General features: G+C 42.8%; 1 protein-coding gene across 1 annotated transcript in view; it reads right to left on the bottom strand.

Annotated features, from left to right (window-relative positions):
• Window positions 1-13927, bottom strand: part of LOC106572493 (voltage-dependent L-type calcium channel subunit alpha-1D) — a 34609-nt gene that overhangs the window by 11255 nt on the left and 9427 nt on the right. The window contains exons 9-23 of the mRNA XM_045696103.1: window positions 13826-13891; window positions 10269-10335; window positions 10164-10190; window positions 9848-10008; window positions 9404-9629; window positions 8454-8661; window positions 8216-8336; window positions 7966-8038; window positions 7763-7823; window positions 7100-7157; window positions 6902-6998; window positions 6656-6785; window positions 6044-6103; window positions 2849-2955; window positions 1267-1354 (exon numbers count right to left, since the gene is read on the bottom strand). Of these exons, the coding sequence (XP_045552059.1) occupies window positions 1267-1354; window positions 2849-2955; window positions 6044-6103; window positions 6656-6785; window positions 6902-6998; window positions 7100-7157; window positions 7763-7823; window positions 7966-8038; window positions 8216-8336; window positions 8454-8661; window positions 9404-9629; window positions 9848-10008; window positions 10164-10190; window positions 10269-10335; window positions 13826-13891 (1550 nt within the window). The remainder of the gene's footprint in view (window positions 1-1266; window positions 1355-2848; window positions 2956-6043; window positions 6104-6655; window positions 6786-6901; window positions 6999-7099; window positions 7158-7762; window positions 7824-7965; window positions 8039-8215; window positions 8337-8453; window positions 8662-9403; window positions 9630-9847; window positions 10009-10163; window positions 10191-10268; window positions 10336-13825; window positions 13892-13927) is intronic.

Below are 13927 nucleotides of genomic sequence, written 5' to 3'. Positions count from 1 at the left end.
ATTGAGGTCAGGGCTTTGTGATGGCCACCCTATACCTTGACTTTGTTGTCCTTAAGCCATTTTTCCACAACTTTGGAAGTATGCTTGGGGTCATTGTCCATTTGGAAGACCCATTTGCGACCAAGCTTTAACTTCCTGACTGATGTCTTGAGATGTTGCTTCAATATATCCACATAATTTTCCTCCTGATGCCATCTATTTTGTGAAGTGCACCAGTCCCTCCTGCAGCAAAGAACCCCCACCCCGTGCTTCACGGTTGGGATGGTGTTCTTCGGCTTGCAAGCCTCCCCCTTTTTCCTCCAAACATAACGATGGTCATTATGGCCAAACAGTTCTATTTTTGTTTCATCAGACCAGAGGACATTTCTCCAAAAAGTACGATCTTTGTCCCCGTGTGCAGTTGCAAACCGTAGTCTGGCTTTTTCATGGCGGTTTTGGAGCAGTGGCTTCTTCCTTGCTGCGCGGGCTATCAGGTTATGTTGATATAGGACTCGTTTTACTGTGGATATAGATACTTTTGTACCCGTTTCCTCCAGCATCTTCACAACGTCCTTTGCTGTTGTTCCGGGATTGATTTGCACTTTTCGCACCAAAGTACATTCATCTCTAGGAAACAGAACGCATCTCCTTCCTGAGCGGTATGACAGCTGCGTGGTCCCATGGTGTTTATACTTGCGTCTATTGTTTGTACAGATGAACGTGGTATCTTCAGGCGTTTGGAAATTGCTCCCAAGGATGAACCATACTTGTGGAGGTCTACCATTTTTTTTGAAGTTTTGGCTGATTTCTTTTGATTTTCCCATGATGTCAAGCAAAGAGGCACTGCGTTTGAAGGTAGGCCTTGAAATACATCCACAGGTACACCTCCAATTGACTCAGATGATGTCAATTAGCTTATCAGAAGCTTCTAAATCCATGACATCATTTTCTGGACTTTTCCAAGCTGTTTAAAGGCACAGTCAACTTAGTGTATGTAAACTTCTGACCCACTGTAATTGTGAAACAGTGAATTATAAGTGAAATAATCTGTCTGTAAACAATTGTTGGAAAAATGACTTGTGTCATGCACAAAGTAGATGTCCTAACCGACTTGCCAAAACTATAGTTTGTTAACAAGACATTTGTGGAGTGGTTGGAAAACGAGATTTAATGACTCCAACCTAAGTGTATGTAAACTTCCAACTTCAACTGTATTTGAGAGAGAGAGAGAGAGAGAGAGAGAGAGAGAGAGAGAGAGAGAGGTGGTCAAAGTGGTCAAACGATTACCTTGAGTCCCTTGGCTCTGTTGATTGCTCGAAGAGGCCTGAGCACTTTGAGTACCCTGAAAATCTTGACCACAGAGATAGCGCTGGAACTGAGAGTATAAGAGAGGCAGATAAGAGTGTGAGAATGAATCACAAAGACCTGTTCTTGTCTGACCAGCAGAGAGTGCTGTTACAGAATTATGTCAATATAATCATGACCTATACTGTCCATGGAGCTGTCAAGAAAGAGCAGTTCATCATCATTCCAATGTCATTTCAGGACAGAATCAATTCAACTAAATTTAGACTTTATTGTCCTCACAAATGGGAAATGTAGGCCCTATTGTGTAGCCAGAGTATGTATTGTAAGACACAATAAATACAGTATTCGTAACAATACGCACGCACACATGCACACACACACACACACACACCGACAGCTGATCAAATCTTTCATCCATCTGCATAGCTAGCTAACTACCTTGTGATGGACTTTGATCCAATGTTCCATTGAAAAGCATGGTACAGCTCCAGTATTTTCGACCAACCTTTACTTGCCGATACTTTTCATAATTCCTGTTTCGGAAGGTCTTCCGTTTCCAGTTACAGGTGAAACTCCAAAAAACAGAGAATATTCTGAGAAATATTAAATCCACTTTTTGCACCTTGAGAGGAGTTTCCTCACCATCTTAGTTGCCGGACATCTGGCATTTTACAACATCTTTTCAGGAACTTTTCATTTCTAAGCAATGTGGCAGTAGCCACATATAGAAGATGATGACAGCACATCACGCAGAGTGACTAAAACAAAAACAAATATTTACACACGTGAAAGGCCATTTCTCACTCGATACCAGGGTTGAGGAGTAACTGATTAAATGTACATGCAATCAGTTACATTTAATATGATTACAAAAACTGTAATCAGTTACATTACCAGCAAAGATATTGTAATCAGATTACAGATACTAGATGATTACTTCTTGGATTACTTTTAAATTCAGAGAAGATGTTTACGAAAAAATACATTGTGACATCTTTCTGTTTTCTCAATGACATTCATTTCAGCATTGAAAAAAGGCACACGTTTCAGTTTGATCCACCTGAGTGAGTCTGAATTACAAGTCAGAGACCACTATGATGACACACCAAATACGTTTCATGGATCAATTTATCAAATAAATTGTACATTTTATTAGTTGTATGTTTTCTTCTAATGCCTCTTAAGGGGAAAGTAATCCAAAAGCAACTGAAAATAATCATTACGTTACTGAGTTTGGGTAATCCAAATGTTCCATTACTGAGTACAATTTTGGACAGGTAATTAGTAACTGCAACAGATTACATTTAGAAAGTAACCTACCCAACCCTGCTTGATAGAAAAAGTGGATTTAATATTTTTCTGAATATTCTCTGGTTTTTGGAGTTCCACCTGCAACTGGAAACAGAAGGTTAAAAGACACCAGAGCCTTCAAATAATAAAGGCAGTATTGGCAAGTAAAGGTTGGTTGAAAGTTATTGTACCATATTGTGCTTCACCTCAGGCACAAGCTTTAAAGCTGGAGGTTCGAGCCTGCTGGGCTAACATTCTGACAGATACTCACTGGAGGAAGAAGGACGCGAGCGACACACTGACAACCAGTAGATCCAGAAGGTTAAAGGCATTCCTACAGAACGATCCAGGATGAAGGAACGCACCGAAAACTGTCACCTAGAGAGGGAGAAAAATCACAAGAGTTAAGGGGGATTCTAAATGGCACTTACAATGCCATGTGTACTACTATATACGTTTACAGATAGACATAAAGCTCAGTGGAGGCTGGTGGGAGGAGCGATAGGAGGATGGGCTCATTGTAATGGCTGGAATGGAATGAATGGAATGGAGTCAAACATGTGATTTCCATATGTTTGAAGTGTTTGATACCGTTCCACTTTTTTGAGGAAAAGATCATGATCATTAGAAAGCAAATTACGGACTCCTCTTTAAATCTGCGTATTCCTCCAAAGCTCAGTTGTCCTGAGTCTGCACAACTCTGCCAGGACCTAGGATCAAGGGAGACACTCAAGTGTTTTAGTACTATATCTCTTGACACAATGATGAAAATAATCATGGCCTCTAAACCTTCAAGCTGCATACTGGACCCTATTCCAACTAAACTACTGAAAGAGCTGCTTCCTGTGCTTGGCCCTCCTATGTTGAACATAATACACGGCTCTCTATCCACCGGATGTGTACCAAACTCACTAAAAGTGGCAGTAATAAAGCCTCTCTTGAAAAAGCCAAACCTTGACCCAGAAAATATAAAAAACTATCGGCCTGTATCGAATCTTCCATTCCTCTCAAATCTTTTTGAAAAAGCTGTTGAGCAGCAACTCACTGCCTTCCTGAAGACAAACAATGTATACGAAACGCTTCAGTCTGGTTTTAGACCCCATCATAGCACTGAGACTGCACTTGTGAAGGTGGTAAATTACCTTTTAATGGCATCAGACCGAGGCTCTGCATCTGTCCTCGTGCTCATAGACCTTAGTGCTGCTTTTGATACCATCGATCACCACATTCTTTTGGAGAGATTGGAAACCCAAATTGTCTACACGGACAAGTTCTGGCCTGGTTTAGATCTTATCTGTCGGAAAGATATCAGTTTGTCTCTGTGAATGGTTTGTCCTCTGACAAATCAACTGTACATTTCGGTGTTCCTCAAGGTTCCGTTTTAGGACCACTATTGTTTTACTATATATTTTACCTCTTGGGGATGTAATTCGAAAACATAATGTTAACTTTCACTGCTATGCGGATGACACACAGCTGTACATTTCAATAAAACATGGTCAAGCACCAAAATTGCCCTCGCTAGAAGCCTGTGTTTCAGACATAAGGAAGTGGATGGCTGCAAACTTTCTACTTTTAAACTCGGACAAAACAGAGATGCTTGTTCTAGGTCCCAAGAAACAAAGAGATCTTCTGTTGAATCTGACAATTAATCTTGATGGTTGTACAGTCGTCTCAAATAAAACTGAAGGACCCTGATCTCTCTTTTGATGCACATATCAAGACTGTTTCAAGGACAGCTTTTTTCCATCTACGTAACATTGCAAAAATCTGAAACTTTCTGTCCAAAAAATATGCAGAAAAATGAATCCATGCTTTTGTTACTTCTAGGTTAGACTACTGCAATGCTCTACTTTCCGGCTACGCGGACAAAGCACTAAATAAACTTCAGTTAGTGCTAAATACGGCTGCTAGAATCCTGACTAGAACCAAAAAATGTGATCATATTACTCCAGTGCTAGCCTCCCTACACTGGCTTCCTGTTAAGGCAAGGCCTGATTTCAAGGTTTTACTGCTAACCTACAAAGCATTACATGGGCTTGCTCCTACCTTTCTTTCCGATTTGGTCCTGCCGTACATACCTACACGTACGCTACGGTCACAAGACGCAGGCCTCCTAATTGTCCCTAGAATTTGTAAGCAAACAGCTGGAGGTAGGGCTTTCTCCTATAGAGCTCCATTTTTATGGAATGGTCTGCCTATCCATGTGAGAGACGCAGACTCGGTCTCAACCTTTAAGTCTTTATTGAAGACTCATCTCTTCAGTAGGTCCTATGATTGAGTGTAGTCTGGCCCAGGAGTGTGAAGGTGAACGGAAAGGCACTGGAGCAACAAACCGCCCTTGCTGTCTCTGCCTGGCCGGTTCCCCTCTCTCCACTGGGATTCTCTGCCTCTAACCCTATTACAGGGGCTGAGTCACTGGCTTACTGGTGCTCTTCCATGCCGTCCCTAGGAGGGGTGCGTCACTTGAGTGGGTTGAGTCACTGACGTGGTCTTCCTGTCTGGGTTGGTGCCCCCCCTTGGGTTGTGCCGTGGCGGAGATCTTTGTGGGCTATACTCGGCCTTGTCTCAGGATGGTAGGTTGGTGGTGGAAGATATCCCTCTAGTGGTGTGGGGGCTGTGCTTTGGCAAAGTGGGTGGGGTTATATCCTGCCTGTTTGGCCCTGTCCGGGGGTATCATCGGATGGGGCCACAGTGTCTCCTGACCCCTCCTGTCTCAACCTCCAGTATTTATGCTGCAGTAGTTTATGTGTCGGGGGGCTAGGGTCAGTCTGTTATATCTGGAGTATTTCTCCTGTCTTATCACGGTGTCCTGTGTGAATTTAAGTATGCTCTCTCTAATTCTCTCTTTCTCTCTCTCGGAGGACCTGAGCACTAGGACCATGCCTCAGGACTACCTGGCATGATGACTCCTTGTTGTCCCCAGTCCACCTGGCCGTGCTGCTGCTCCAGTTTCAACTGTTCTGCCTGCGGCTATGGAACCCTGACCTGTTCACTGTGATTACTATTATTTGACCATGCTGGTCATTTATGAACATTTGAACATCTTGGCCATGTTCTGTTATAATCTCCACCTGGCACAGCCAGAAGAGGACTGGCCACCCCTCATAGCCTTGTTCCTCTCTAAGTTTCTTCCTAGGATTTGGCCTTTCTAGGGAGTTTTTCGTAGCCACCGTGCTTCTACACCTGCATTGCTTGCTGTTTGGGGTTTTAGGCTGGGTTTCTGTATTGCACTTTGATATATCAGATGTAAGAAGGGCTATATAAATAAATTTGATTTGATTGATTGATTCCATTGATTCCATTCCAGCCATTACAATGAGCCTGTTCTGCTATAGCTCCTCCCACCAGCCTCCACTGATACAGCCACTGCCAGCAGGAAGGATAGCCTATGCAAAACATTGTCAATTCACAATGAAGGAACATTCCAAAATGAAGTATATATTCATATTTGGTCATATTTTACCTTTAATATAATTTCCACAGTGAATATGGAGGTGAATGCATAGTCAGCGTAGCCAAGCATCTGAGGATAGACAAGATATCCTAAGTCAGGATTATGACAGCCATATTGAAACACTATTTGGTGGTGGCCGGTGTAAGGTGAGTGAGTATGAGAACAGTAGTTTTGGTTGAAACTGTTGAGCAGTGACGGTAGATGTATGGCAGAGTTGAGTGAAAGTGTGAACAGTCAAATCAATGACAGTTATACAGTGAGGGAAAAAAGTATTTGATCCCCTGCTGATTTTGTACATTTGCCCACTGATTGAGAGGGGGTCAAATACTTATTTCCCTCATTAAAATGCCAATCAATTTATAACATTTTTGACATGCGTTTTTCAGGATTTTTGTTTTGTTTTTCTGTTTCTCACTGTTCAAATAAACCTACCATTAAAATTATAGACTGATCATTTCTTTGTCAGTGGGCAAACGTACAAAATCAGCAGGGAATCAAATACGTTTTTCCCTCACTGTATATTGATTGGGCAGTAGTTTGTGTTTGGTTGTGAGGTCGGGACTGACTGTTGGCTGAGGAGATATCTAGAGGCTCTTTAGTTTCTTTGTTTGTTTGCCTTACGTTGTTCCTAAAAGAGTGAGCTCTGATTGGATCCTCAGCAGCCAGAGAAATGCTACTGGCAATGATGAAGACAAGGATGAGGTTGGTGAAATAGGAGTGGTGGATGAGGTTGTGACAGGCCACTCGGAGGCTGAGGGGAGAGGAGAGAACATGCAAATTATATGGGTGCTCTGAAATGGCACACAATTCCCTATATAGTGTACTACTTTTGACCAGGGCCCATAGGGCTCTATGGCTGTGACTTACCAGTTCCTCTTTCCAAGAATGAAGAAGGAGCTACCATCTGGAATGGGTTCAATCTTCTCTTTTGGAGCAGAAAATTCAGGCTTCACAGGCATAATTCCTAGAGAGAGAGGGGAGTTGATCAGATCAGCGGATTTAGAGAACAATTCATGTGTCACAGTCTGATGAGAAACCATCTGAAGTGTATGGAATAACACTTACCCTCCAGACCCTCAATGGCTCTCAACTCCTCATTCTCCTCCCAGTCATCCATCTCATTCTGCACAAGGAAAGAGTGAGCAAAAGAAATGCAAACATAAGATAATTGTTTATCAATTAAACACTGAGGATCACAGACACTCCTGAACCATTATCATTTGGAGAAGGTAGCTGCTGTAGAAAATATTGTAGTGAGGCCTCCTGAGTGGCATAGCGGTCTAAGGCACTGCATTGCATTGTTGTGGCATCACTACAGCCTGGGGTTTGATCCCAGGCTGTGTCACAACCGGCCGTGACCTGGAGTCGCATATGGTGGTGCACAATTGGCCCAGCGTTGTCCAGTTTAGAGGAGGGTTTGGCCGGGGGGGCTCTAGCAACTCCTTGTGGTGGGCCGGACGCCTGCAGGATGACTTCAGTCGTCAGTTGAACAGCGTTTTCTCCGACACATTGGTGCAGCTGGCTTCCGGGTTAAGTGAGCGAGTGTTAAGAAGTGCGGCTTGGCGGGTCATGTTTCGGAGGACGCATGACTCGACCTTCACCTCTCCCTCTCCCGTTGGGGAGTTGCAGCGATGAGAGAAAATCGTAATCACGAAAAAGGGGGTAAATAATCAAATTCAAAAATCATAATTGTGTATTGGTCCCCTGAAACAACATCTAGGTACATACCGCTGCATCTTCCTCTTTGTCTTCATCATCGTCCCAGTCCTCTTCCTCCTCCTTTTTCTCTCTGCAAAACCATTCATTCAGCACTTGGTCTTTGTTCACCATCTACATATCATCCTTATTACTGATGCTACTTAGCGATGTCCAGTACTAAGCCCAGACCATCAAATTATACATTTTCTTTGTCTGCCTTTTGTGATACTTACTCTACTTTCTTTTTTCCACCATCTCCTGCCAAGTTGTCCACAGCGATAGCCAAGAAGACATTCAGCAGGATATCTGATCAAGAGATATTAAGGAACTGACCAAGAGCTTGAGAACATCAGTGAATACAGATCAGTACAGTCTGTATCTTCTAGAGTACCTCTTGATAGAGGTTTGTGTACATTGAATGGCTTTGTACAAATGTGGTTTATGGAATAACCAACACTCTGTCTTGGTAAACAGAAAGGATACAGTTACCGACAACGAAGAGGGAGACAAAGTAGATGCACACGATCATCTGTGGGAAGACTGGCCCGCCATAAGCCATGATCCCATCATACATCACTGCATTCCAGTCCTCTCCTGTAAGGATCTACAGAGGAAAAAGGTAGAGAGAGAGAGAGGGAGAGACAGACAGAAAGAGGGGGTCTGTAAGGAAAAGCACATCCAATGTGATTGTAGTGTGAAGGGTATTAGAAGTATAAGTCACCTGGAAGCAGGTGAGCAGGGCCTGGGGGAAAGTGTCAAATGTGCTCCTCTTCATCTGAGTCTCATCAAAGTTGAATTTGCCTCCAAACAGCTGCATACCCAGCAGAGAGAAGATGATTAGGAAGAGGAAGAGCAGGAGCAGTAGAGAGCAGATAGCCTTCATGGAGTTGAGCAGCGAATTGACCAGGTTTGACAGGGCTGCCCAGTGCCTAAACAGGAGACAGATGGTTTCAGTGTTTGAGGGTAAAGAATCAAGGTATGCAGTACCCTTCCATATGGAATTCATGCATGCAAAGCATTTAATCAATTGCAGAGAGTGACATTCCAGATAGTTATTTCAGAAGTACATTTGATTTGCATAGCAGCGTATTCTGGAAAGATCTGGGACCAGTCTAGCAAGACAGCCAAAACAGATTTGTAACCAAGCTAGCAAGACAACACAAACAGATCTGGGACCAAGCTAGCAAGACAACACAAACAGATCTGGGACCAAGCTAGCAAGACAACACAAACAGATCTGAGACCAAGCTAGCAAGACAACACAAACAGATCTGAGACCAAGCTAGCAAGACAACACAAACAGATCTGGGACCAAGCTAGCAAGACAACACAAACAGATCTGAGACCAAGCTAGCAAGACAACACAAACAGATCTGAGACCAAGCTAGCAAGACAACACAAACAGATCTGGGACCAAGCTAGCAAGACAACACAAACAGATCTGGGACCAAGCTAGCAAGACAACACAAACAGATCTGAGACCAAGCTAGCAAGACAACACAAACAGATCTGAGACCAAGCTAGCAAGACAACACAAACAGATCTGGGACCAAGCTAGCAAGACAACACACACAGATCTGGGACCAAGCTAGCAAGATGACACAAACAGACATGAGACCAAACTAGCAAGATGGCACAAACAGATCTGGGACCAAGCCAGCAGTTACCTACCGTGTCACTTTGAACACCCTGAGCAGGCGGACGCAGCGCAGCACAGAGATGCCGATGGGAGGGATGATCTGCAACTCAACCAGGACCGTCTCCAGGATGCCACCACACACCACAAAGCAGTCGAAGCGGTTAAACAGAGCCAAGAAGTGGATCTGGAAACCGAAACTGTACATCTTCAACAGCATCTCCAGCGTGAACAACATCAACAGGATCTTATTGGCCCGCTCTGAAGGAAAGACAGAGAAAATGAAGGTTATTTATTTATGTATTTATATATTGTTCCTGATGTCTATGTCACCATTTCAACCTGCTGAATTAGAGAGAAAATGACCCAGAGAAAAAGAGAGAGGGGAGGACATAGAAATAAATAGAAAAGAACAGATCAGGTAGGTGAAGACAGAAAGTAGAACAGACAGAGATGTAGAGAGGAGAGTGGATCTTGACCCTGCATCTCGGTGAGCCACTTGGGCTGGCCGTAGTGTTCAGAGGCGCTCGCTGCAGTGTTGAGAAAAACCAGAAGAAGCACCAGCCAATAGAAGTTCTGGGATTTGACTGCTACACGACAGTTTTTCCGAAAGGCGTGGTTCAGTTGGCATAGCTGGTCACTGAGTGAAGAGAGAATCAGTAGACACATTATATGAGGAGCGGAAGGGTCAGAAACAGGCTTTGTCAAAAGTCTGTAGTATAGTGTACACTTACTTTAAAAAAAACTGAAAATAAAACATTGTGTATATTCTTAGAGGTATCCTGCTCAACTTACCAGAAACTGTTGGCCATCATTTTAGCCCTACAAAAAAGGAGGAAGAACCATTAAAATATCACCAATGATAATTAATAAAACATTTACATTTGTTTATTTCCTTACATTAGAGATGCGCAGCAGCCATTGTCGTCATCTAAATATGCTCCAAATTCAGAGTCTGAATCCGATTCTGTTGAACACAGAGCCATAGATTAGATTTTTGTTGTTGTTGTTTTTATTAGGATCTTCATTAGTCTTACTGGGGTCCGACACATAACGAAAAAGAACAGGCAAAAGACTTTACAATTTCTATACATTTAAAAACATGAACATGTAGTGTACTTGTGTGTGCATGTGTATGCATCTATCAGTTAAACATACAGTGCATTGGGAAAGTACTTAGACCCCTTGACATTTTCCACATTTTGTTACCTTACAGCCTTACTGAAAATTATTATATCTTTTAAATCTCATCAATCTACACACAATACCCCATCATGAGAAAGAGAAACCTTTTTGTTCAAGTTAATGAAAAAAAGTAACAGAAATAACTATGTATTCAAACCCTTTACTATGAGACTCGAAATTGAGCTCAGGTGCATCCTGTTTCCATTGATTACCCTTGAGATGTTTCTACAACTTGATTGGAGTCCATCTGTGGTAAATTCAATTGATTGGACATGATTTGGAAAGGGACACACCTGTCTATGTAAGGTCCCACAGTTGACAGTGCATGTCAGAGCAAAAACCAAGCCATGAGGTTGAAGGAATTGTCCATAGAGCTCCGAGACAGGATTGTGTCGAGGCACAGATCTGGGGAAGGTAACCATAAAATGTCTGCAGCATTGAAGGTCCCCAAGAACACAGTGGCCTCCATCATTCTTAGATGGAAGAAGTTTGGAAACACCAAGACTCTTCCTAGAGCTGGCCGCCCGGCCAAACTGAGCATCGGGGGAGAATGGCCTTGGCCATGGAGGTGAATAAGAACCCGATGGTCACTCTAACAGAACTCCAGAGTTCCTCTGTGGAGATGGGAGAACATTCTAGAAGGACAACCATCTCTGCAGCACTCCACCAATCAGGCCTTTATGGTAGAGTGGCCAGACGGAAGCCACTCCCAGTAAAAGGAACATGACAGCCCGCTTGGAGCTTGCCAAAAGGCACCGAAAGAACTCTCAGGCCATGAGAAACAAGATTCTCTGGTCTGATGAAACCAAGATTGAACTCTTTGGCCTGAATGCCAAGCGTCAAGTCTGGAGGAAACCTGGCATCCTCTCTATGGTGAAGCATGGTGCTGGTAGCATCATGCTGTGGAGATGTTTTTCAGCGGCAGGGACTGGGAGACTAGTCAGGTTTGAGGATAAGATGAACGGAGGAAAGTACAGAGAGATCCTTAATGAAAACCTGCTCCAGAGTGCTCAGGACCTCAGACTCCCACCCATAGCACGCGCTCCAGCAGGTATATTTCACTGGTCATCCCCAAAGCCAACTCCTCCTTTGGCCGCCTTTCCTTTCAGTTCTCTGCTGCCAATGACTCCTCATCCAACTTGACAGAGCTTGAGAGGATCTGCAGAGAAGAATGGGAAAAACACCCAAATACAGGTGTGCCAAGCTTGTAGCGTCATACCCAAGAAGACTTGAGGCTGTAATCGCTGCCAAAGGTGATTCAACAAAGTACTGAGTAAAGGGTCTGAATACTTATGTAAATGTTATATTTCAGATTTTATATTTTTATAAATTAAAAAAGTGGTCTGAATACTTTCCGAATGCACTGTACATGTCAATACATATACACAAAAAGTATGTCACATAAGGGAAAGGCATTGTGCCGAGAGGTGTTGCTTTATTCAGGTTTTTTAAAACCAGTTTTGCAGTTCACTTGCGCTATATGAGATGGAAGGGAGTTCCATCCAATCATGGCTCTATATAGTACTGTATGTTTCCTTGAATTTGTTCTGGACCTGGGGACTGTGAAAAGACCGCTGGAGGCATGTCTGGTAGGGTAAGTGTGTGTGTCAATCATGTGTGTAAGTTGACTATGCAAACAATTTGGAATGAATGTTTCTTATTAAAAAAAACAGTCCGTCTTTCCTCAACTATTTGCCAAGAGAGACTGGCATGCATAGTATTAATATTATCCCTCTGATTACAATGAAGAGCAAGATGTGCCGCTCTGTTCTGGGCCAGCTGCAGCTTAACTAGGTCTTTATTTGCAGCATTTGACCATATGACTGGACAATAATCCAAATAAGATCAAACTAGAGCCTGCAGGACTTGCTTTGTGGAGTGTGGTGTCAACAAGCAGAGTATCTCTTTATCACAGACAGTTCTCTCCCCATCTTTACAACCATTGAATCAATATGTTTTGACCATGACAGTTTACAATCTAAGGTAACACCAAGTAATTTAGTCTCCTCAACTTGCAGCCACACCATTCATTACCTGATTCAGCTGAGGTCTAGAACTTAGGGAATGATTTGAACCAAATACAATGCTCTTAGTTTCAGAGATGTTCAAGATCAGTTTATTACTGCCCACCCATTCTAAACCTGACTGCAACTCTTTGTTTATGGTTGTAGTGAATTCACTAGCAGTGGTTGCTGACGCGTATAGGGTTGAATTATTAGCATGCATGGAAACACAGGCTTTATTTAATGCCAGTGGCAGGTCATTGGTAAAAATAGAAAAGAGTAGAGGGCCAAGAGAGCTGCTGTAACGCCCTGGCCATAGAGAGGGGTTTTTGTTCTTTATTTTGGTTAGGCCAGGGTGTTACATTGGGTGGGCGTTCTATATTCTTTTTCTATGTTTTTGTATTTCTTTGTTTTGGGCCGTGTGTGTGGCTCCCAATCAGGCACAGCTGAAGTTCGTTGTTGTTGATTGGGAGTCACACATGTGTTTCCTTTGGGTTTTGTGGGGGATTATTTCTGTTTAGTGTTTTGCACCTGACAGGACTGTTTGGCTGTCGGTTTTCTTGTTTGTTTTGTATAGTGTTCTTGCTGTCATTAAATACAAAGATGAACACTAACTCCGCTGCGTATTGGTCCACTTTCTCAGACGATGACTTCTCTGTTTCGTCTGAGGACGAAGACAGCCGTTACAGCTGCCCTGTACTACACCCTACTTTACATGTTTAACATTCGAGAAGCTTCCATTACAGGAACCCCTCTGTGTTCTATTATATAGATAGCTCTGAATCCACAATATGGCAGGTTGAAAAGCCATAACACATACATTTTTTCAACATGAGGTTATGGTCAGTAATATCAAAGCACACTGAAATTTAACAGTAAAGCTCCCACAACCTTCTTATTATACATTTCTTTCAACCAATCATCTGTAATTTGTGTCAGTGCAGTACATGTTGAGTGCTCTTCTCTACAAGCATGCTGAAAGTCTGTAGTTAATTTGTTTACAAAGAAATAGCATTGTATTTGGTCAAACACAATTTTTGTCCAATAGTTTTCTAAGAGCTGGCAGCAAGCTGATAGCGGAATGACTTTGGCTTCCCTCCAGGCCTGAGGATAAACACTTTCCTCTAGGCACAGATTATTGATATGACAGATAGGAGTGGCTATAGAGTCAACTACCATCCTCATTAGGTTTCCATCTAAGATTACAGAGAGTCAATTAGTACAATACACAGACAGTAACAGTGAGAAGAGGGTGACAGGTTATCATACCTCCGTCCTCGCTGTGTTTATACCAGCCAAACTTCTTCATCATTTTCTTCTTGGCAACAGCAGCACCTTATTAGGAGACACAAAGGTTGAATATATAGGTGC

This window comes from Salmo salar, chromosome ssa15 (assembly GCF_905237065.1).
Source record: "Salmo salar chromosome ssa15, Ssal_v3.1, whole genome shotgun sequence".
NCBI classification, from domain to species: Eukaryota; Metazoa; Chordata; class Actinopteri; order Salmoniformes; family Salmonidae; genus Salmo; species Salmo salar.
Note: the sequence above shows the minus strand (reverse complement) of the source record. Positions and strands in the feature narration are given on the sequence as shown.